The 23,820-nt window shown below is 45.0% G+C and overlaps 1 protein-coding gene and 1 long non-coding RNA gene across 4 annotated transcripts in view; one reads left to right on the forward strand and one right to left on the reverse strand.

Annotated features, from left to right (window-relative positions):
- Positions 1-12,721, reverse strand: part of Dapp1 (dual adaptor for phosphotyrosine and 3-phosphoinositides 1) — a 50,543-nt gene extending 37,822 nt beyond the window's left edge. For both annotated transcript variants that reach the window (NM_001310753.1, NM_011932.3), the window contains exon 1: positions 12,491-12,721. In NM_001310753.1, coding sequence (NP_001297682.1) covers positions 12,491-12,591 — 101 coding nt within the window. In that variant the 5' untranslated portion in view covers positions 12,592-12,721. The remainder of the gene's footprint in view (positions 1-12,490) is intronic.
- Positions 1-23,820, forward strand: part of Gm19708 — a 72,563-nt gene that overhangs the window by 25,066 nt on the left and 23,677 nt on the right. The window lies entirely within an intron of this gene.

Here is a 23,820-nt window from a genome sequence, read left to right on the forward strand (position 1 = left end):
GTCAGGTTGTCACAAATCAAGATGACAAGGTTTTCAAAGAGAAAACCCATATTTTCATGTATTGAGATGCTGTCTTCTGTTATACAATTTCCCCAGTTCCTTAACTTTTGCAAGAGAACAAACCACAATTCTCTTATCACTGACACGCCAGACATTCTCCTAGCCGCTGGTGACACGTGACTATGCAGTCTTGAATAAGTTTTATTTTCCAACTCCAAGACTTTTGGTCTTACTTTCTCTAAAGAAATGAAAAGAAGAAACTACTGCTGGTAACTGTTTTAGAAGGCACCGTGTTATAGTCACGTTTTATTCCTATGGCTTATAGATTTTTACAGTTGTGTCTCAAGGTCAGAGGCAGTAAGAGTAAAGATGTTAATCTAATTATAGACTAGAGCAGAATACTTGCATTGGGTTTATAAGAATATCAAAACTAGCAGTTGACCTTGAAGGAAACAGCGGCCTTATCTCTCCCATGATAAGGCAGCAAATTAGGAAACACCCACCCACTAAATAGTTTTCATAACTGCCTCTCGGAGATACAGGAAATAAACTCAACCACAGAGAACACAGGCAGGCTGGATCCGGAAGTTCCTTCTCAACTCTGCTCCTCCTGCCTTCATCCCAGTGCCTCCTCATGCTGGAACCTTCTAGGAGACTGTTCCAACATGCTAGAAACACCAAGGTGTTTTATCCTTTGGGTTTTAATATTTTAATTTGCTGGTCTAAGTTTATGTCTTGTTTATGCTATGTCCGTTGAAGGAAAGACTTTAAAATTATTGAGGTAACTCACAGTACGTTAAAATCACACTCCAAAAAAAAAAAAAAAAAAAAAAAAACAAGTTACAAGGAAAAATATCTTTCTATATGCTATTTACTTAAATCATTTTGATATTTATTTTGCACAAATATTTATATAAACCACTAAATTCACTACCAGACAAACCACTAATGAGTTGCTGTTGGAAATCAATACAAAATCTTGCTACTCAAAATTTGGGCTAGCCCGAGGTCTTGGTTGAAATGTATATTCTTGTCCCCAGCCCCCTGACTGTGGAGGCTCAAGTGATCTCTACCCTGCTAAGAATCTGAGAAACGTGAACATCCTAAGAAACTTCCTTCAGTAGCCCTAATGGCTTGACTTCGATCTTTGGCATCTGGGGAAAAGGGCAAGGTGAAGTAGTTTCTGGGTTTCCATAGAGAAAAGAAAAAGGATCTGCGGGTTAGCAGTCAGAGATCCCCTGTGGCTGCCGACCTCGGGCTGTGTGCTGCTGGATCTCATGGAAGGAAGGACAGAGCCAGGGAAGCTTGATGGCGGGAGATGATCGATCGCGCTCTGGGCTCGACTATGGATGTCTGATCCATTAGGGAGTGAGAGAGGGCATCTCTAAGAGGAAAGAGCACAAGCTAAGACGCTGGGGTCGGTTTGTGTATGGACAGCAGAATGCCTAGCGGAAGCACAGGGTCCATGCTGGGGAGTAAAGCAAAATAACAGAAAAACTGGTGGTTTGTGGCCTCATTTAAGACATTTTTTCCCATTCCTCCCTCTCTTCCTTCCTCCTCTCTTCCCTCCTTCCTTCCTGGCTGTACTGGGCATTGAACCCAGGGCCTTGCGAATGTTAGGTAAATGCTCTACTAAGCAAAGCCCTCAGCTCTAGAGTATTCATTTCTCATCGAGAAAATGTCTTGCCTACAGATTATTAATATATTTCACTGTACACCTCCATTCCTGGCAAAGAGAAGTGACCTGGAACTTGGATTCTGTTTATATTGAGTTATAAAGGGACATATATACTCAAAAAAAAGTTTTTCTTTTTTTTTTTTCCTGCTTCAAAATTGTTCTCATTTTAGAAAGACAGTGACACCCTCTGAAGTCTTTGGGCCCCAAGGACAGATGGATAATGTGTCTCTCCTTCTCTAAGGCCATGACACAGATGATGGATCTGTGATTGAACCTACAGCTTGGCTTCACATTCCCTGTGAACAGGAAACATGAGCTGTCTCCACCGGGCTTTCCCCATCCAAGCTGCTCTCACTTGGGTTCACCTGACTTTAGCTCCTGAGTTGCTCCACCAGACTGGTCGGATGTTGATCTCACTTGTGTACCTGTATTTAGAGTCAGTGCTGGATGCTTCAACTGTGGGAAAGGCTAAGCTCTTGAGCTCTTGGTGTCATCAGAAATTGCCGGTGTAGAATAAGACACCTCTCATTTAGCACCAGAGCTTTCAGGGCTGTTGTACTACAGTCAGGCTGTATCTAAGACAAGACTGTGTTCCATAGGGTGGAACTTCACTTCTCAAGTAGAAGGAGGCAAGCAGAAGCTTCCCACAGGGTTGAGGAAGTTCAAAAACAGCTCAGGTAGGTGCAGCGCACTGTCCGGGGGAGGCTGAGCCTCCCCACGGTCTTTCCAGCCGGGAGTTTTCGGTGATGGAATCAGCAAGGTTGGGACTTTCCACATCGCTGCTTAAGTGTCCCGCCTATCCACCTTACTAGCAGGGCTGAATGGTGAGCCTAGTTGTCCAAAGCTTTAGGAAACAGACCTGGCAGAAGCATAGCATGCAGATATCTACCCACTAAAGCTGGGTGCTAAACCTCAGCTCACAAACAAACAAACAAACAAAGCAGTGCTGAAAGGAGAAGTGTAGAAGTATTTTTATGAGGGGTTTCTGCCCCGCTCTAACCCTGTATAGCAGTCTGTAAGCCTAAACTGGACAGGTTCTGAACTATTTTAACCTACATCACACCCATAGGCCAACCTGAGTCTAGCTCTATTTGCTCTGCTCCATGTGTGTCCTCAGGGCAAGTTTCTCCTGGCCTCGTGCTCATGGTCCATCCTCATAGTCTATTCTGACTCTTGGAAGCCTTCTTCTTCCCCCATCTTTTTTTCCTTCTCCTCGTGGTCCCTACCTGAGACCCTCCCTTCCACCCCCTTCTTGATCTCCAGTCCCACCCTCTCCCTCCTGACCAGGGGATCATTCTTTATAGCACGTTGGTCAATACAATGCCTATGTCCAGACTACAACCTGATCTTGGGGCACAGAACTCAGCATCTCAATACACAGAGCACAAGACCAACCCCAACACAGAGGTACTTAGAGAGCAGGATCAACCTGTGCTTGAAGTCTGATGATAAGGCAGGAAGTGCTGGAAAATGGAAACACGAAGACAGATGGAAGAAGAGAGGCAGAGACTCGGAAATATGGGAGTCAAAGAGAGACAGACAGAGATACAAAAGGACATGCTGTGCAGGCCAGTGATCATAGCACCCAGGAGAGCAAGACAGGAGCATTGGGAGACCAAGGCCAGGCTAGGTTACATAGTTGAACCAACTTTGAGCAGATAAGGGAAAGAATGAATAAAGAGAAAAGGGCGGGGGGCTTCTCTCAACAGGATCCACCTCCAAGTGAAACTAAAGAAGGGGAGAGATTGAAAAACAGTAAAGGAAGAAAGAGCAAGAGGGGGGTAGGGAAGGAGCTGGAGATCACATATCTCACCTCTCACACAGTCAGCAGAAGTATGTGTACTGTGTGCGGCCAGGAACGATAAGTAGTGACTTAGCAAGCATACACAGAGAGGCACAGTCATCTACGAGACAGAGGCAAAGAACATAGCAGTCCCACACGGAGAGACTCACAGAGCAGACCCTGAGACAGAGCCACATGCCCAGAGACGTTAGATACTGGGAGCAGATGAGGGACACAGTCACTGACTGGAGATAGGAGTAGAAATTGTATCTCCTCACTACAAGTTGCTTGTGTTCATTCCCAGGGCAGCCTGCAGTGTTACAGCATCATTCCCCAAAGAGTGTGACAAAGGGCAAAACATTCTGTGGGTAAGAGCCTAAAGTTCCTCAGAGTGGCTGGTCAAGGATCGCAAAGCCAGCATTCCCTCTGGAGGCTCCCTCTCCTCAGGACATTGAGTCGACTATGCACTTGCTCTGATTGCTCATGTGTGCCTCAGAAAATGCTGGCTAGGATTAGCTGCCTTAGGCCATGCTTGCTAGTGGAAACCTACCGCTGTGGGCACAGGAAAGAGTCCCGTACCTCAAGAGATGTAAAGCTCACAGGCGGGTAGGTCTTTATTCCATCCCTCCTCTGTAGACTGCGTGCTTCCAATTTCTAACCAGCATCGGTTTAGTTCACCAGTTAAAAAGCCTCAGATGGAAGGGGACTCAGTCTAGAGTGTGGCATCACTAGGCTGAAGTCAGCAACCTTGAGTTCTGGTCTTGGCTTTGAGTCAACGAACACTTAGACACCTGTTCTTCGACAAAAGGTAGGCTCATACAGAAAAGGTAAACCGAATGGCCTACATCCCTGCTCCTAAGGGGCTCCCTTCCAAGAGGAGGGGTGAAGTCAACACCACAGCATCCACACCTGCCAAGTGTCCATTGTGTACCCATACTGTGAAAGGCCCAGGTGCGCGTCAAAACAATAGGAGCAGGAATATGAACCCGGGCAGCTTTAGGAAGGTACAGCACTCAGGCAAACACAGACGGGATTTAGGAGATGTTTGTGAGTCTTAAGGTTTTCCCATTGCCATGTATGTAAGTATATATTATATATACATAATCACCCCAGCTCAGGGGGAGGGGGGCCACAAAACAACAAAACAACAACAAAAATATTCAAAAGTAGTAGAGCTGTGTTTGTCGGGGTGTGAGTCACTCAGTGGAAGGGCTGGCTTCCACCCACACTCCCTACTGTGTCATTTCTCAAGCACCAATCTGCGCCTCAGGACTTCTAGGCTCCTGAGCCATGGTTGCTTATCATGTCCAACTACCTCATTATCCTATTGACACATAAAATGTGGTGGCCCTGTAATTAATCCTGTATCCCTACAAACACTCACTGATCCCATACCATCCCGTGATCAAATCTATCTCAGACCCTCTGGAAATCCAGAGGAATTCAAGTACCCAAAGACTAAGATGGAGAAACGCACCCACCCCCATCTAAGATGAGACCTATACTTTCTTGAACAGAGGCCAAGATAATGGCTATCCTACCAAAACACAAACAAACAAACAAAGCAAAATTATGACTATAACTCAATCTGTGTATTGACGTGTGTGTTCACAGAAAAATATACTTATAAGACAGGAAAGATTTTGAACAATGTCATTTTAGGTAGATATATTCTTTGGGTAGAAATGACTGACCTTTACAATTTTCCCCCAACTTCTAATAATTGCCATATTCGTATAACTTAACTGTTCGGTATAAATAATTTCAAACACAAAGGAAAGTGAGAAATAGCCTAAACAATGCTTCTATTTAAAAACACCCACTAGCTTGAGTGCATGGGAAATTGGCCATTCCTTCTATAATACGAATTAAACTCAGACTTTCAGGATTGGTGACAAATGCTTTACCCACAGGGCATTCTCTCTGGCCCAGTAGTAGCTATTCTTTCGGGAGAATATATTTTTGCCATATGTTTTGTATAGTTTTTGATGAGCAGTTGTAAGGTAAAACAGACATATCATGATATGCCAGCCCTCTACAGTTCCATATATTTCCAAAATATAGCATAATTTCATGTAATTCTCATGTCAGTATAAATTAAATGGCAACATATTTACATTTTAAAGGTGTAAATACTTTTAGAGGACCGATAACGTGGTCAGGCACTAGGTAGCAGGGCACGGGCTGGATATCTGGAGGTCAGGTATCTGCTACCGAGAAGTTGGCGGAGGGCAAAGACCAGTAATAAGACCCAGCTGCTTGGACTCTGCTCAGCTATAAGCAAATGCACAGCCGGGGAGCAGGAGTGTGAAGAGATACGATTTGAGCCAAGATTCAAGCAAGGCTTTCAAAAGCAAACTCATGGGGCTGATTCTCAAAGTGAAATTCTACAGCAGCCCGGTAGATGCTTCTAGTGAAAGCAGGCTCTCCAGGACGGATGGAGGATAACCAGGTCTGAGGTCACATAGGCTGTTTGTCATAGTACTCCATCTTGTCAGGTTTCCCCCTCTACTCATGACTCCCACCCCATATAGTGCTATATTTTCACATTCAGCTGATAAACATCGTCGGGGCCACCTACACTATTGCCGGGGTTTTTGCTATGCGCGCAGGGTGAGGTTTGCTTCCCTTCCGTATCCTCCCAACCTTGCCCAATGTCCTCGTTCCATAGACGGGTTTATGAATGAGTGGGAGAACAAAGGATGCAGCGAAGCAGCCACTCCCAATGTGAGGAACTCACAGGGCAGATTTCCAATATGTAAGTGGAAGGAAGTCACACACAGGAGGAAAAGAAGAACACACCTGAAGAGGAAACGCACATGAGCCAAAGCATCCCAGTCAGTTCACTGATCACATGGCACCACGCAACCACAGAACAAAAACTGCCCGCCCTCCATTTGTAGAATTCAAGATTTCAGAGTGGTCTACACTGCATGAGCCTCATTGTGCTATCTGCCGTCACATCTCTGTGGACAGTTTTGACTTGATAGTGTTCTTAGCCTGTTTTTATTGTTGTTACTCGTTTGTTTTTTGTTTGTTTGTTTGTTTGTTTTGTTTTGTTTTTCTGGCCCAGAAAATTGAATGTGCACAGAATTCATCAAGGTTCTGGCTCACTGGGATAGTGGCCTGTCCATGTGGGACACCTAGTAGTCAAAAACTGAGTTGACATTTTTAAAAATATATATAATAAGTTGTGTTGATTTGTAGAAGTCATAGAATTTTCTTTTTCCCTCCTCAGTTTACATGTGCACCAAACAGTGTACCAGTGAGTAAAATTAGGAAGCTGCCTTTGTGGTGCAGCTTGCAGGCTCTGTAGACCTGGCACACGGAAAGAGATAGATTGGTTCCTCTCTTTCTCATCCGTAAGTGCACATGGCCTCAGTAACACCAGCAGTGTGTGAATTAAAGAAGTTCCTGCAGGCAAAACGGGAAAGACAGTGCTTGTGAGTGGGAAGCCTGCGAGGCTGAGTAGTCGCCATTATTGTTTAATTGGTGGGAGCGGCAAGGCAGCAATGCACAGTGGGACTGTATCAGTTGTTGGGCGAACCATGTGTGCACTTAGATCCACTGGGTAGGAGGCCTATGGCGGGCTCGGTGCACGTGGCTTTTCCAAGCCACTGTCTGCTCTATGAAATGAATATCTAATACCACATCGTGATGGTTGTGAAGGCTAAATGCAGCGAAATGTGCGGATGGTATGGGGTTGGTGCATAGCTGGAGGGCATAGCTGCGGACTGTGACAGTAGGGAAGCTGCCTGGCTTGTGAGCTACGCAGGCGCAGTGGACTTAGCGAGTGTGGAACTTCGGCCAGGCAGATTCCTCAGGTGCTTACTGTAAAGCTGGAGTAAGTGTGTCTTGGGAGGCCAGAGAGAGTGTATACAACGTGGTTGCCCTGTAATAGGGATGCATTGCATTTATCGTTATGTACTTCCTGCGCCAACCGTTTGTTTTGTGTGGACTGAGAGCCAAGAATGGTTGAACAGATTGAAATAGGGGAAAATGTGTGTGTGTGACAATTGTAGATAAAACTCACACGTCATTGCCTATAAGTAGTGTTTCCTTTGGGCACTTGTGTGTATCTTCTCTAATGTTTGTTTAGTGCAACAGAAACACATACGGTTGTGAGGCCAAAATCATCTGTCACCTTTACCTTTACTACAAAGATGACCGTTTGTTGTTGGTGTTTTACTTACTCTTACATGCAAGGAACAACAAAAGCTCTTCCTTCCTTCCTTCCTTCCTTCCTTCCTTCCTTCCTTCCTTCCTTCTTTCCTTCCTTCCTTCCTTCCTTCCTTCCTTCCTTCCTTCCTTCCTTCCTTCCTCCTTTCTTTCCTTTTTAAAGACAGAACCTCAGCATGTAGCTCAGGCTGGCCTCAAATTCACAAATCCCCCTGACTCAGCATGCCAAGTGCTGGGATTACTCACATGTGCCGCCTGCTCTGCAAATCAAATAAGGACAGGCAAACTCTCATTGTTTTATATATATATATATATATATATATATATATATATATATATATATATATATATAACCAGGACCTCCCCCGTGCTCCTCCGTACAGTGGGCCATCTAGTTCTAAAAGTTCCATCATAACCTATGATTTCAGCTTTGCAGACTGCTTAGTGAATCTCCCAAACTGATTTACCCTCGTGAAAATGTCAGCCCCTGAAGAGAATATGTCTGTGTGCACCAACGTTTGCTTGTAAAAGAATCAGATCTTTGTTTCTGCTTACAGTTTCTGTGGAAAGAAGTGGCCATTGCATTAGGTTTAGGCTGAATCCAGTTCCCCGGTCTGAGGCTAGTGCCTGTGTACTTTGCCTGAGGCTAGGAAGGTGTGGAGAATAAATCAGTGAGGAGAGGGCATGGGGGCACTCCTGGCAGCTGGCAGCTCAAGTTCCAGGGACTCTTAGAAAAGAACACAACGGTAAGGCCTCTCCTCTTGTTATAAGTAGGATCAATAAAGAGGGCATTTCTGGTCTTGACTTTCCAGGCAAGGCTCCACAGGGAAGGCTTAATCTACATCTGTCTTAATCTCTGCACTCTTTCTCCTAAACCAGCAGAGGTTGTCATGCCAACCACGGTCCTTTCTGTACCACCAGAGAGCTGGATCCGCTTCATTAGCAGTTAAAAGCTAGGAAACGCCCCTGGGGCTTTTCCTGGAACCTGTTTCCTAACTGTAAGCGAACCACTGGAACCCCCACCCCTTTGCCCTTCTCTGTGGTCCTGATGAACCTGAAGTGTGGCCTAGCTGCCCTTCCATCAAGCGCATGTTGGGGGTTGGGTAACAATCCCTTATCAAATAGAACCTGGGGAACTGAACATGAGGCCGGTCCATACCTCCTACACTGCGAGTTCTTGTGGTTCTGGGGCCTTGTGCCTTGACTGAGCGCTGGATGTGGGGAGCTCCTGCAGGAAGGCTGGAGTGCTGAGCCTCTCAGTGCCTGACCCACCCCACATCTTGCTTTGGAAAGCGGAGGAGGAGTAGACCTAGCCGTTCCCAGAGCTGAGCCTCCCCTGCCTGGTTCCCTGGGCCTGCCCTGTTAGTCCTTACACCTCCACAACAAATAGGGCTTTGTTTTTCTTCTCCTTTGAGGCCCCCTGATGCACTGAAGAGGAAAATAAATGCTTTTGGATTGGTACTGCAAAGGGACTGAATGGCTTGATTGGGTCCAAGTCTCCCTTAGAGACTATGCAACACACGTTCTGCCAAAGTCCTGCGTTTTCTGGGATGGCCAGGGATGGGTGTACTGCAGCTCTGGGTCTGGCTCACAGCATCTACATATTCCAGAGCCTGAAGAAAAGTAGGTACCAAAGAACCAAGATTAATCCCCTATCTCTTTCTCTGTGTGTATGCCTCCACTAAATTATATCAGAGTAAAATATATAAGGCCTCTGGTTTCATCTCTGGCACCACACAAAACAAACCACTAACAACAGAAAAGAAATATCTGATGACTGGAATAACCCATTAAAATCATTGTAAAATTCAAGTCACTAAACCTAGACTTTATCTATCTTTATCTATCCGTTAACTAACTAACTAACTAAATAGAATTTTATGGAGCTTTGAAAAAAACTGGATTATTCTGGAGGCTTGGTATTGATCACGCCTCACCCAAGTGGATTAAAGGTTCAAAGATCAAGTTTCAGTTATGTTCGGAACGTTGGTCTTTGCCAACGTTCCTCTGCTATCTCCTATGGAAAGCCTATCACTGATGTGACAGGGGCAAGGGCCAGCTTCTGTTGGTGCTTAAATATTCAGTTTTACAGAATGGATGCTGAGTCCCCAGCAGTTTGAAATTTGCTTATTCCCTGGTAGATCAAATGGCTCAAACAAGACAATACTGAGAAGTAAGAGTTCTAGAAATCAAGGTTTTTGTAGGTTCCCCAAACAGCTAGATCACGGATTGTGTTTACCTGGTTTGTGCTCCTTACTGGTTTTCAAGGGAGGTGAAAATCTGCTACCACCGGCTACAGTGACAGTCGCGCTCTTCAAGTTTATCTTATGTAAAATGCACCTCAATGAAGTTATTATTGGCCACAGGCCCCAACCTCTCAACAGAATGCCACAACTCATTAGTGATTTTAAAATTTAGGGGCATGCCCTAAATTAAAATAAATGATAAAACTGTACCTAACCTAACCCGTCAGAGAATATACATTTTATACCTTGATTCTTAATTCCAGTCTTGCTTTAGAGGCACGTAGAGGAAGAAAACAAATGTTAGCTCAGAGACATCTCTCTCTCTCTCTCTCCCTCTCTCTCTCCCTCTTTCTCTCCCTCTCCCTCTCTCTCCCTCTCTCCCTCTTTCTCTCCCTCTCTCTCCCTCTTTCTCTCCCTCTTTCTCTCTCTCTCTCCCTCTCTCCCTCTCTCTCTCCCTTTCTCTCCCCCCTCTCCTTTCTTCCTTCCTTTCTTTTTCTCTTCCTCCCTCCCTCCCTCCCTCCCTCCCTCCCTTCCTTCCTTCCTTCCTTCCTTCCTTCCTTCCTTTCTTAGTTCATATGCCTAGGAAGTACTCAGTTGGTAGAGTGCTTGCCTTGAATCCTGGAAGCCCTGCATAAGTGGGGTGTGATGTTATACACCTCTTATCCCAGGCCTTGGGAGGTACAGTCAGGAATATCAAGAAATTCAAGTCATCCTTGAATTAGAGCCTAAGCTATATTAGGCCCTGTATCAAGTATAAAAACAAGAATAAAAATAAGCAAATAAAAAGTTCCTTAGTCTGTCTAGCATGTAGAGAGAGTTGAAACCCACACTATAGAGCAGTTTCTTCAACAACTGAAGTTTGCATTGTTTCTGAGACCAAGTTCTGACATTCAAGAAAATGTTCAGGTCTTCTGAACTAAAGAGATCTGGATACAAACGTACCATTTATTCCGTGATAATAATAATAAGGGTCCCCGGACTTAGTACCAGACGTCTATTCTTTGCCTGGGAAGGGAAGCCTGTGGTTTACCTGCACTGCCTGTCCCCAGACACATGGTCAGGTATGTTTGTGTCCTGAGTGTGCTGACAATTCCAAAGCTTAGATCCTGCTTTCAGGATAGGATTTGTTTAATTAAAGAGACAGAGTTGAATATTTTCTGGATCTTTCTTCTCCTTTGGGTATCTTAACTTCAGAGGCTGGAGAGTGCAAAAAACACAGGTACAAACCTTGGGAGCTGGCCAGTAAGGTCGGCTCTGAACTGCTTGATTCTGGGCTGGATGCTCCCAGAGAGGCCCTTATTCTGTTTTTTTTATTTGAAGAGAAACGTGGAGAGTTTTTGGAGCTCTGAAGACCTCATAAGGAGTTTCCCTTATTGAAAATCCTAGCTGTCAATACCAAATGGCAGTACAGGTCCTTGGCTTTAAATTTAAACAGAGAATTATTGAGAGCTGCTTTTAGACTTTTTATTAATTATCATTACATGTGTGCATGGTGTGTGTGTGTGTGTGTGTGTGTGTGTGTGTACCCGTCTGACATATCATCTGTGTGGAGGTCTGCCGAGTGGGTCCCAGGACTCAATCTCAGGCTTAGCCAGGCTTAGCCGCAAGCACCTCTACTTGCTGTGCCAGCATAGTGCCGTGAGAAATTTTACAGTAACACAATATAAAATGATACAATCTCTAGTGTAAACAGAAATTTCAACCCATTCTCAGAGGAGGATGGGGCCTCTGGCAGGTAGCTGTCTCAGCTTTGTTATTTCACTGATGTGACCGATAAGATGGGGTTTAAAACCCTTTCGTGTTTATTGCCATCCTATGCAAGGTGACAGTATGTCTTTATGTCATTGGGTGATGAGGAATTCCAGCCACTTAGGTAGACAACAGGTCCAGAGTCCTCTCTCTTGGGAAACACAAGCGTGTAGGTGCAAGGCTTTGTCTCCAAGGAAACCTCCTTTCTTGTCTGAGTAGCCCTTTTTTCTTTACTAAATGTCCGGATGAGCTGTGTCATCAGGGTCCCTTCTGATGAACTCTGATGATGTCACCTAACCTAAACCTGTCTATCTGAAGCCAGGCTGTTGTTATCTTGTGTCTAAAGGCTATGAAAGAGCTCCCATTGCTGTGTGAGAAGGAGGCACCGTAGAAACATGATTGTCGTACAAACTTCCTCATTCTTTTTCTTTTGAAAAAAAAAAAAAATCCCTCTTACTCACAGCCGTGTAGTCTTTCTGTTTATGGAACCAGTGACACAGTTCACTGCCAAGAGGTGCACTCAGAGTTCTTCCACCTCACTTTAATGATAAACTAGCCCAGTATCAAAGAAACAGACGATTGTATGCACACTCCCCAGCTGCTGAAGGATGCCCAAAAGTTGATTTTTTTTTTATCACATTCTCTCAGTGTAACTGTTCTCACTTTTAGAAAAATATCTTACACTTTTACAATGAATCAGCGCCCCCAGAAGGAAGTTCCTACAGGTCAATTAAACTGGCCAGGTAGACGACCATCAGGTGGCAGTGGGAAGAGACTCGAATCCTGGAAACACTGGTCAGAGCGGCGATTTTTCAAGGAACTGGGAAGTTGTACTCATCGAAAAAGCGCTCTTACCCCAAATCCTGGAGCAGGTCTGTGCCTCCATCTGCTCTGCCCCACAGCTCTGAGGGATCCTGGGTACTCATGTTCCCTCCTAGAAGTTCTGCTCTGCCCATAAGTTCCTTTGCTTCTGATGGCTGACTCCCCGCCAGGTGCTGTATGAAGAGAGAGATGGGATCGGCTGCTGCTGGACGCGCTGCTCCTCCTCGCTAAGGCAGGAGCCGGCTGGGGCTGAGTCTCTGGCTAGCAAGGAAGTGAAACTTGGTTGCTCCTCCCACACTGCCTCTGCCACCGTGGGCCTGAGGCATAGGCAGGGGTGTTCTGTCAGTCAGGAAGTGTGCTAACTAACCCCTCTGGCAGCAGAGCACCTCAGTCACCACAACGTATTGTCAAGTTAGATTTTGCCAAAGAAAACAGAAGGACCACCCGCCCAACCAGGATGGGGCGATTAGGTCAAACTCTTTCTAGGAGTCCAAACTGTAGCTTCTCCTTACCAGGGTTTGCCTGTAGTTTGGGGGGGGGGGCGGGGAGGGGGCTATGTGCACGCGCACACCCACCTCACACAGCGGCACAAGGAACACCGAGGAAGCTTCGACGTCAGATACATCTTCTGAAGGGGTTAAAAAAATTATAGGTAAACAACCAGTCCTGCTCTAACCTACTTTGTTTCTGGTACTGGCTCAGGATTTCTTTCCAATATTCCCTTGAGGTTTCTGTAGGGGAACACTTGTTTCTCTTATGGAAGAAGGTTTGGGGGCAGAGGCTGTCGCCAACATGCCCAAAGACCTGGGTTCCATCCCCGCACCCCATAAGATCCTGTAATCCCAGCACTCTAGAGGTAGGGGCAGAAAAGTCAGAAGTTCAAGGCTATCCTCATCTACTTGGTGAATTTGAGTCCAGCCTGGGCTATGTGAGTCCCTGTTTAAAAAACAAACAAGGCAAAGGACTGAGTAAGAAGGCAGAAGAAAGTTAAAGAACAGCATCTGTCGGGGGTGTACCCAGTAGGCTGAGCTACGCTGTCCGGGGGTGTACCCAGTAGGCTGAGCTACGCTGTCCGGGGGTGTACCCAGTAGGCTGAGCTACGCTGTCCGGGGGTGTACCCAGTAGGCTGAGCTACGCTGTCCGGGGTGTACCCAGTAGGCTGAGCTACGTACGCTGTTCGGGGTGTACCCAGTAGGCTGAGCTACGCTGTCCGGGGTGTACCCAGTAGGCTGAACTACCCTGGATGCAGTGGTGTTTAGACTCATAAAGAGGAAATTCCATCTGCCTGGATGTGTATCAGTGGATGGATAAAGAGCTCTCTCTCTGCATGTTCCCCCTCCAATATCCCAAGATGAACTAGGGTTCATCTGAGGGCTGTTCCATTTGGTATCCTAAAGAGACTGATAGAACGAAGACCTTGTTCTACACAGGCTGCCAATGTCTCCTTAGGAACCGTCCTCTCTTCTGTTTCCCAATGGTTCCTGGGACTCTGGCTTTCTCTGGTGAGAAAGTCCTCAGTGCCTAGAGGCAGTCCTGGGGAGAAGCAGCTCTGAGAACACACATATAACGAACCGGCACACACTGGCTGCTATAGTTCTCTCAGACAGAGGAATATAAAGTGTCGGGCAGTGGTGGCGCATGCCTTTAATTCCAGCACTTGGGAGTCAGAGGCAAGTGGATTTCTGAGTTCGAGGCCAGCCTGGTTTACAGAGTGAGTTCCAGGACAGCCAGGGCTATACAGATAAATAAATAAATAAATAAATAAATAAACAAACAAACAAACCAACCAAACTTAAAAAAAAGATAAAGTGCACGTCAACAGAAAGGGGGCAGGGAGGGCTCCAAATCACTGGGCAAGCCATGCAACAGGTCCCCTGCTCCTTCCTGCACATTTCTCCAGTGCTGGACTGTCCTTTTCATCCCATTTTAGCACATTTGGGGGGAGGGGGGGAGTCCCATTTCTCTTAATCTCTTCCCTTTCATTCTTTCTTTTTTCTTTCTTCTTTCTCTCTTCTCTCTCTCTCTCTCTCTCTCTCTCTCTCTTTCTTTCTTTCTTTCTTTCTTTCTAGAACAACCTAAGATGATTGACTGATTTCTTCCCTCCCTTCTTCCTTCCTTCCTTTTTTCTTCCCTTTTCCACCCCCCACCCCCCAGCCTGCCTCTCTTAACTTGCTTCCCATCTACTGCCTTCTCCTTTGAGAGCATCTTCCTGCTGGCTACTCGTAGGCTCCCCACCCTGTCCTCGCCTGCTCTCCACCTCTGCACCCAGCACTGTTCAGCACTCTCCGCCACAATGAAGAGTTGGTGTCTACAACGCTGGATGTGCATGAGAGCACCTAACAGCACACCTTATGTTAGGCCATTTATATGGTGCTTTTATCTCAGCTCTACTCTATTCGGTGCATATCAGTGCTTGGTCTGCTTTTATGCTTGTCTGTTGCCCACAGAAATTGGAAGAGATCCCCTCATTCCCCAGTACTGTAGGAACTGAATCACGGGCAGTTGTGAGCCACCGTGAGAGTGCTGAGAATCAAGCTGTGGTCTCCTGAAAGAGCAGTACCAGGGCTCTTAAATCCTGAGACATCTCTCTAATCCCTAAATGTTAATTGTTTTTTTTTTTTTTTTTATTAAGGAAACCAATTTTTGCTTTCAAATACCCTCTCAAGGTGTGTGTGTGTGTGTGTGTGTGTGTGTGTGTGTATCATTAAACAATTTTGGATTACCTTTTTTGTTGTTGTTGATTTTTTTCCCCTTTAGCAATGCTGGGGACTTAACCCAGGCCCTCATGAATTCTAGGCAAGCATTCTACCAATGAGTGATGTCTGGAATCATTGTGTGTGTGTTGTATGTGTTCACATATGGACAGCTATGTGGAAGCCTAAAGTTGATGTCAGGTACCTTTTTTGGTTATTCACCACTTTATTAACTAAGCAAGGTCTCGCTCTGAACCAGTTCTGATTAGTCTAGCCAGCCAGCTTGCCTTGGATTCCAGCCGCCTTCATGCCTGCCTGGATTCCAGGTGAGTCCAGGGTTTAGGGGAAATTTCATACCCTTAGTTGAGCAGGTTATAATCCTATTTAGGGGTTCTCATCTAGTATAGAACCTGAAGCTCTTCCTATGGACAAGAGAGCAAAACGAAGCAGAGCACAGATGATTTAAAGCACGCGTTGACTCAGCCTTTGAGACAGCTCAGCATTGTAGCTGAGACCTCAGAACCGACCTGAAGTAAAACTCAGCAGTTCAACGCAGAGCTCGCCCACAGAATTAGAAGGAACCACAGTGAACACTGCTTTAGGAAATTAGTCTGCAGCAAAAAATGATTGGCAGTTATTCCTGTAGCTTTCAACTCAGTGTGAAATGAAGACTATTCTGTTCATAAGTGGGGGGGGGGGCGCAAGTGGAAACAGAGAGAGGGTCTGTGATGGTTACACTTGATTGTCAATTTGACTGGAATTTGAGACACTTAGGTTAGCAAAGCACACTTCTGTGTGGTCTGTTTTGGTGATGCCAGAGATGATATACATACATACATACATACATACATATCTCATATTAACATATATGTCTATATGATATATGTCTTAGTCAGGGTTTCTATTCCTGCACAAACATCATGACCAAGAAGCTAGCTGGGCAAAGGGTTTATTCAGCTTACACTTTCACATTGCTGTTCATCATCAAAGGAAGTCAAGACTGGAACTCAAGCAGGTCAGGAAGCAGGAGCTGATGCAGAGGCCATGGAGGGATATTACTGGCTTGCTTCCCCTGCCTCGCTCAGTTTGCTTTCTTATAGAACCCAGGACTCCCAGCCCAGAGATGGCACTACCCACAATGTGCTCTCCACCCTTGATCACTAATTGAGAAAATGCCTTACAGCTGGATCTCATGGAGGCATTTCCTCAAGGGAGGCTCCTTTCTCTGTGATAACTCCAGCTTGTGTCAAGATGACACACAGAACCAGTCAGTACAATATATATCATATTCTTTGAATTTCACCTTTGCAGTTTATCTTTTAGAACTGGTGTGATGGATCGAGTGTGTCCCGTCACCCACAGGTTCACATGCTGAATACCTAACCACCTTTGTGATAATTTTTGGTGGCAGGACATTTGGAGGTGATCAAGACCCCGAGAATGACGTGTATGAGTGTAACCAGTGATTATATCTTTTTTAAAAACCTCTAGAAAACACTCTTATCTTCTCTACCATTCAAGGTTATAATGAGGCATTGTGCTCACCCGGCCTGAGCTAACCTGGCCGGCCACCCCACTGCTCTGACCGCTATTTTCTCATTTCTCTTGCAAGCTACTCTGCTTGCTTTAGGTCAGTTTTTCTTCTGCTTATCCATTTGGCCTATGTTATGCTGAGCAATCCTTGGTCTCCAAATGTGCTGTAGTGTGTGTTTGGTACTGCTGCAAGTGGAAGCAGAGATGCCACCAATCCCTCATCATTTAGTGAATGTGCTTCAAGTTTATATGGTTAATGTTCTGTCTATATGTCTGTTTTTATTCAAACACTTTCAAAAGCCCAAAATCCAATCAATGTGTTTTCTGAGACCAATGGGAATCTATTAACTGTGAGCTCTTGTAAAACTAAAGGCGAAAAGGTGCCTACTTCCAGAACATCATCGCATGGAGTTAAACATTTTAATTCCAAATGTGATATAAACGAAAGCAGCATATAAACAAAAAAACAAACAAACAAAAAATCAGACCAAGACCAAACATAGAAGAACAAAATCAAAAACCCAAACCCTGAAGCTCCACGTCTTTGGAACTCGTGACGACATCATGTGTGCTCCACTGGTTCTGTGTCCTGAGACATGCGACCCCAGTGTTGGGTCAGCACTGCCCAGAGCCTGCAGCTTTCCTTGGTGAATGCTTCATGGTTCTGGCATCTCCAGCACCCTGGAATCTCCATTGACTCTTAAGCCTCACCTTTATAGCTTCACACAGACATCTCGCAGGGTCTCTGAATGGGAAATCCAACACTGCCGCTCATTGTCTGACCTCAGACTTTTTGGAATCACAAGCCTACATGACTCCTTAATTCTTGAATTTTTCATGGTATCAGAAGAAGCACCACCAAGAGGATAATGCATTCTGCTTCCAGAGATGTAACCCCACCCCCCTGGACCACAGGTGCAGTACCGTCTGTGCCTGGTTCAGCTTGGTAAAACACCTCCCTAGGCAACCACTTTCCACGAGGGAACCGTGAAGGCTGCTGAAGCATGCCTCTTACATGGATGTGCACTGTTATAACCTGGAGCTCTCCGTATGCTGAAGCACTTCTCTCTGTATGTGGACTCTTCCCCTTGAGGCAGCTTTAGACCTCAATGCAAGGGCTGTGGATTTTCTCTGATGGTGCTAACCTCTTTAACAATAACAAATTCTTTGTCTCTATCCATCTGCTCAATTTTCTCATCTTTCTGCTCCCTCTCGGCTAGAAATTTGACTAAGAGTAGCGAGGAGCAACACTGTCATAATGTGGATATTATGCGTTCTTAAATTTCCCACCAAATAAATTAGCTTAACTTTGAATGAGATCTCACGCAAGTTTTCTCCAGAACAGCCTAGTTCTTGATAACCTCCTGGTTCTCCTATAAAACCTCACAGGCTTAATCGTTCCTGACTGTATTTTTTGGCCTGCCTTCCTGCATTCTGAGCTCTATTCAGAAAACCCCATCATAAGCTCTGCTTACAACATTTCAGGTCTTCTTTATCCCTCATCTCCAGACATGTCTTCATTCTCTCAGGAAAGACATTTCCAAAGGTCTAAGAACGACATGCCAAGGTTCAGTCATGACAACTGCCCTCGATTCCATCATCAGTCTCCTGTATTAGGTACAATGCTCATTGCTGTAACTAAATGCCAGCCAAGAAGCAACTTAAGGGAAGAAGCCTTTATTTTGGCTCACAGTTTGGGAGGGTGCCGTTAATCATGGTGCAGAAGCCATAGCAGCAGGTGGGACCACAGCAGAGGCAGGGCACATCTGGGATTCCTCACTGCCGCACATCATGGTGTAACAGAAATCCGAAAGATCAAGCATAGTTTTGGTGACTTCCTTTGTCCATCAGTATATGTCTAAGTCACAACTTCAGACAGGAACTCTAAACTCTTATGCAAAATAATGAATGGGCCTAAGTAGGCCAAGCACAGGAAGTTGGAAGCAGTTTATGATATGTGTTTCTGGTTGCCCCATTGTGTCTTGGAGACTGTGTTTCCCTGTAGTTATCCACGGCCTCTGTTTATTCTGCTGTTATGCCCCCTCTGAGCCTTGGCAGGAAGAGGTGTGATACAGATGTCCCATTTAGGGGTGACCATCCTGCAATCTCTTATTCTATTCTCTGCATTTAGACTAGCTGTGTGTCTCCATGTTAACCACCACCCACTGCTAATAGTAGCTTCTGAGGGCTGCTACACATATGAACTCACTGTGCTTGTGACAGTGTGGTGATTTGAATAGGTTTGGCCCCCATAGACTCATGTGTTTGAATGCTTGACCCATGTTAAGGGGCACCATTAGGAAGTGTGGCCTTGTTGGAGTAGGTGTGGCCTTGTTGGAGAAGTGTGTCACCATGGGGGTGGGCTTTGAGGTTTCTATGCTCAAGCCCCATGCAGTGTAGAACTTGAGTCTCTTCCTGGCTGCCTTTGGATTAAGATGTAGAACTCTTGGCTCCTCCACCACCATGTCTGCCTGGATGCTGCCATGCTTTCTGCCATGATGATAATAGACTGAATCTCTGAAGCTGACCATATTCCAGGTAAAGTTCACACATCCAAGAATATATGGATGCACAAATGGGTCTTCATGGTTGAAAGAAAAAAAGGGAATAGAGGGTTGGGTGGATCTGAGGGGAATTAGGGGAGGGGCCAATATTATCAAAACACATTGTATGAAACTTTCAAAGAATTATTTTTTGAGAAAAGAATTATGACTCTGTATTGCTGCAGTATTCACAATCATGAAGTTATGAAGGCAAGCTAAGTGTCCAACAATAAAGGAATGGAGAAGAAAAATATATTTCACATACACAAAGGGATTTTTTTTTCAGCCATAAGAAGAATGCAATCATATCACTTACAGGAGAATGGATACAGATGGAGGCAGTTCTATGACGTGAATCAAGCTAATCTCAGAAAGAAGAATATTATAGCTTTCCCTTCATCTGTGGTTTCTAGATTCTGTATGGTCACATAAATCATGAATATGTATTTTAATTATATAGGGGCAAACATGCTCAACATGTAGTACATATTGCATCAGAAATTTATTTATTACTAGAATAGCTATATATATTATACACACACGCGCGCATGCACACACACATATAATTCTGTCTCCCACCTTTGCTCCTCTCTGGCATAGCACAGGCCTTTTTTTTTTTAGACAAGGTTTCTCTGTATAGCTCTGGCTGTCCTGGAACTCACCTTGTAGAAGAGGCTGGCCTCAAACTCAGAAATCCGCCTGCCTCTGCCTCCCGAGTGTTGGGATTAAAGGCATGCACCACCACGCCCAGCTGCACAGGTCATTTTTTGAGAGATCTTGCGTTATCATCATGTCTGTTCTTCTCCGTGGTAGACTAGAATTTTCATCAGCGTCATTGTAATCTAATAAGAGTACATAAGCTCATACATGCTTAGAACGTCTTTCCCCTATACCACAGGGCCAACTCGCTCTCATCTGTCAAATGCCAACATAAGCTTTCCTTCTTTTTGTCAATCTCACCCTACAGACTTGAATGGTTTTTTTGCTGTTGTTGGTTTGATTGTTTTTTTTTTTTAGACCTGCTATTTACTGAATAGCTTATGTGAATTTCTTGGTCGTTAAAGTTTCCTACTGGTGGGATGTACCTTGCATACGTATCTCAGTCACAACATTTTGCTACCATGTTAAGATGAAACATGCTTTTTCCCCCTTCATTTCTTGGTTGCACAAAGAAGATATTTAGGCGAGGGTTTGTTTCCCGTGACCTTTTTAAAAACAAACGTTCAGATTTGCTTAAGCCCTTTTCCATCAGAGCAAGACGTACGCTTTGTGTAGATGCTCATGGTCACAGCACTTAACAACCTCCTATCACAATGGATCCACGTGACTCTGGACAGCAATGTTCCTAGGGCATTCCAGCAATCAGAAGAAGAGAGCCTTGCAGTCCACACTCCCTAGATTCCTAGAACCGCAGAGCGGCTTTCCAACTTGGATCGTCAGGCTCTCTGCTGCCAAGCCCTCACCACACCACCAGCTTTACCACTTCAAGACACTGTGTCCTGAAATATGCTAACATCTGCATTTGAGGGTTAGCGCGACAGGTGCTCTTGGTGCTGATGAAGCGAGACACCATCTGCATGGAAAGGTCGCGCTTAATCATCTCAGCTCTGATTTCTGAGCAGAGAAAGCATGGGCTGAAATGAAATCTCCAACTCTCCAGTTATTGTATTTAAGCAGCAAAAGCAGCCGCTGACTCAACACAATGAAACCAAGTCAGCTGAGCACCCTGGATGCTGTGGGCCTTATCCAGATACTTCACCTTCTTTGTTGACCCTTACCTATTAGTGATGTCAGAGATGGTGAGCAAGAACGAGGAAGGCAACTGTCCAGCTGAGGTATCTGTGAGATGTTTGACTTCCTAGAGTGCCCAGCATAAACTTAGACAAGAAAAAAATGTCAACTTTAAAATTCCCACTGGTGGCAAGAATAAGGAGACGGGTCAGCCGAGGTGTCTGAACACTTTGGGATTGGAGTTCCAAAATGAATGGGAGCCCATTCAACAAGAGGGAAACTGTGCCTGGTAGTGGAAACCTAGCCAAGTCCCTAGCAGTGATGAAGTCATGGGTCTTGGAAGGGAACCTACAACTGCCACTCTACCAAACCAGCAAAAGCCCTAACTACATTCTGAGTATCTCTCCTAATACCTGCAGGTACATAGTCCCCACACCACATCAAGGGGACTTCTCTTTGCAACAGATAGACTGTCATAGAAAACCACGACCCATCAAAAATGCAGAGTTGTGGTGCTCAATCCCAATAGATACATCTACCTACAGCACAACTCCTGCCCCTAAGGCTCAGGGATCACAGGAGGAAAGTGGGTGGGAAGAGCGTATGAGAAGAGGAGCAGGAAGTTTGCTGTGAGATTGTCTCCTAGAAATGTCAGAGAAGCTGCCCCATAAAGTCTCACCAACATGGCTGCCTAGACAGGACCTGAACAAGGGTGGTACCAACAGATATGCTAATATGTTGCTTTTGAGGTACCAACCTCAGACAAAGAATACAGGCAAGGAAGGAATGCTGAAAGCAGGACAAATAGTCTTTCTTACGGAAGGGCACACCAATAGGTATCCGATACCCAAATGATCGTTGGGTATCGGATAACCTATTGGTGCAGCCCTGAAAACATACATACAAGTAACATTATACAGACTTAGCAGTTGTATTTAAGAACTCACACAGGCATATACACACACACACACACACAGATGCACACACAATTAAAGAAGCTATGAATTCGAAACAAAGCAAGGTGTGGGCACCTGGAAAGAGGTGGCGGGAAGAAAAGGAAGGGGGAAAAATGATGTAACTATATTAAAGCATCATACGAATAACAGTTAACAAAGAGAGAAATGAGTGGGAGGGGACTTAGAACTTCTGGGGAGCATCGTGGAAGGCATGGCTTCAGTTTTGCTGTGTGACAGGTTGGGCCGAGAAGCTTGGGAACAGGGAGACACTGTGGCTTAGGTCTGCCAGGCTTACGAAGGGCTTGACACGTTGCCTTAGACCACTGTTCTTTCCTTACGGACTCCAGGGATTCAAAACCCAGCTCTGGTGCTGTTTTTAAAATTACAAAATATTTTCTGAGCTACAATTAAGTCAGTGGTAAAGTCAGACTTTAGCAACATGCTTTTGGATGTGCTAAAGGTCCTTGAACGACTTTCCTTGAAATTGGATCAACAAATAACGTATTTCTTACAGTAACCCTGGAAGCTATGAGTTGGCACTGTAGAGAATAGAACTCCTCTCGCCACCCAGCGGTGGGTGGCCTTAGTTCGTGGACCAGGTACCCAGTCTCCCTCACGGACTCAAGCAGGACCCCTGTGCTGAGGATATCTCACCACTAGGTGGCAGTCATACTGTATTGGGGCTGCGATTGTTTTATGTGTTTAGCTCTCCCATTGCTTCACCCTCCCGTTTACATTTTCTTTAAAATGGTTGATTCTAATGATTTTCTCTTACATTCATGGAAGATACTAAACTACACGTTTAAAACGATTCCGGTGTAATGTCTAACCTGTCTTGTCAAGCTCTGCATGGTTTAATTCTTAGTTCTACTTTACATTAAATGCTTTGGAGGGTTTGTTTTTGGTTTTCGAGACAGGGTTTCCACTGTGTAGCTCAGGCTGTCCCGGAACTCACTCTGTAGACCAGGCTGGACTCGAACTCAGAGATCCGCCTGCCTCTGCCTCCCCAGTGCTAGAAAGGCCTGGTTTGTTATTGTCAGGAAAGGGCCTTAGGTTTCCCAGCTGTCTTCAAACTCCATAGGTAGCAGAGAACTCCTGGTCCTCAAAGGGTTTCCAGCCTCTGTTGCCACACCCAGTTCATGCAAACTTCGGCTCCATGCTAGAGGAGTAATAGTTTACCAACTGCACTACATCCCCAACTTCTAACACTGAGATCGCTACCAAAAAGATTTAAATGAACGAAAAGAGATTAGAATAGAAAGCTTCCATTTTATTCCTGAAACGCCCCCAAGTCCCTCTGCCCTGCCTCAAACACGCTACGCTTTTAGCGCTTAGTTTTATTTTTGTTTCTTTGTTCGTTTTGTTTTTTAAATCCTAGCCTATTTAGTAAAATATAGATTTTCTTTTTTTCATTTAAAATAAGACCTGAATGTATCTATAGAACTACTGAGGTAAAAATCCTGCCTAATAATAATAATAATAATAATAATAATGAGAAGGAGAAGGAGAAGGAGAAGAAGGAGAAGGAGAAGAAGGAGAAGAAAATCCAACCATAGGGCTCTCAGAATTACAACGGAAACAGTTTACAATAGTTCCCTGCAGGGAAAATTTATTTGGATACAGGAAGGTGGAACTGGAACAAAGAGAAGAATTAAGAAGAACTAGAAGATGTTTGCAGAAAAAGTATTGTAAAGATAACAGGGAAGAGAGGAGGGCACAGATGAGATGGTGGAATCAATGCCTGAGACCTAGAGGAACAAAAGCCCCGAAAGGAACCAGAGATCTAAAGGCTGCAGAGAAACAGGAAGTGTGCGCTTCACAACAGCCACCCACAGGGGGCCGTGTAGAGCCCTACACTGAACATAAAAGCCAAGGGCTAGAGTTTTGACTCTCACAGGTGGTCGGTC

This window comes from Mus musculus, chromosome 3, assembly GCF_000001635.26.
Source record: "Mus musculus strain C57BL/6J chromosome 3, GRCm38.p6 C57BL/6J".
Taxonomy (NCBI): domain Eukaryota; kingdom Metazoa; phylum Chordata; class Mammalia; order Rodentia; family Muridae; genus Mus; species Mus musculus.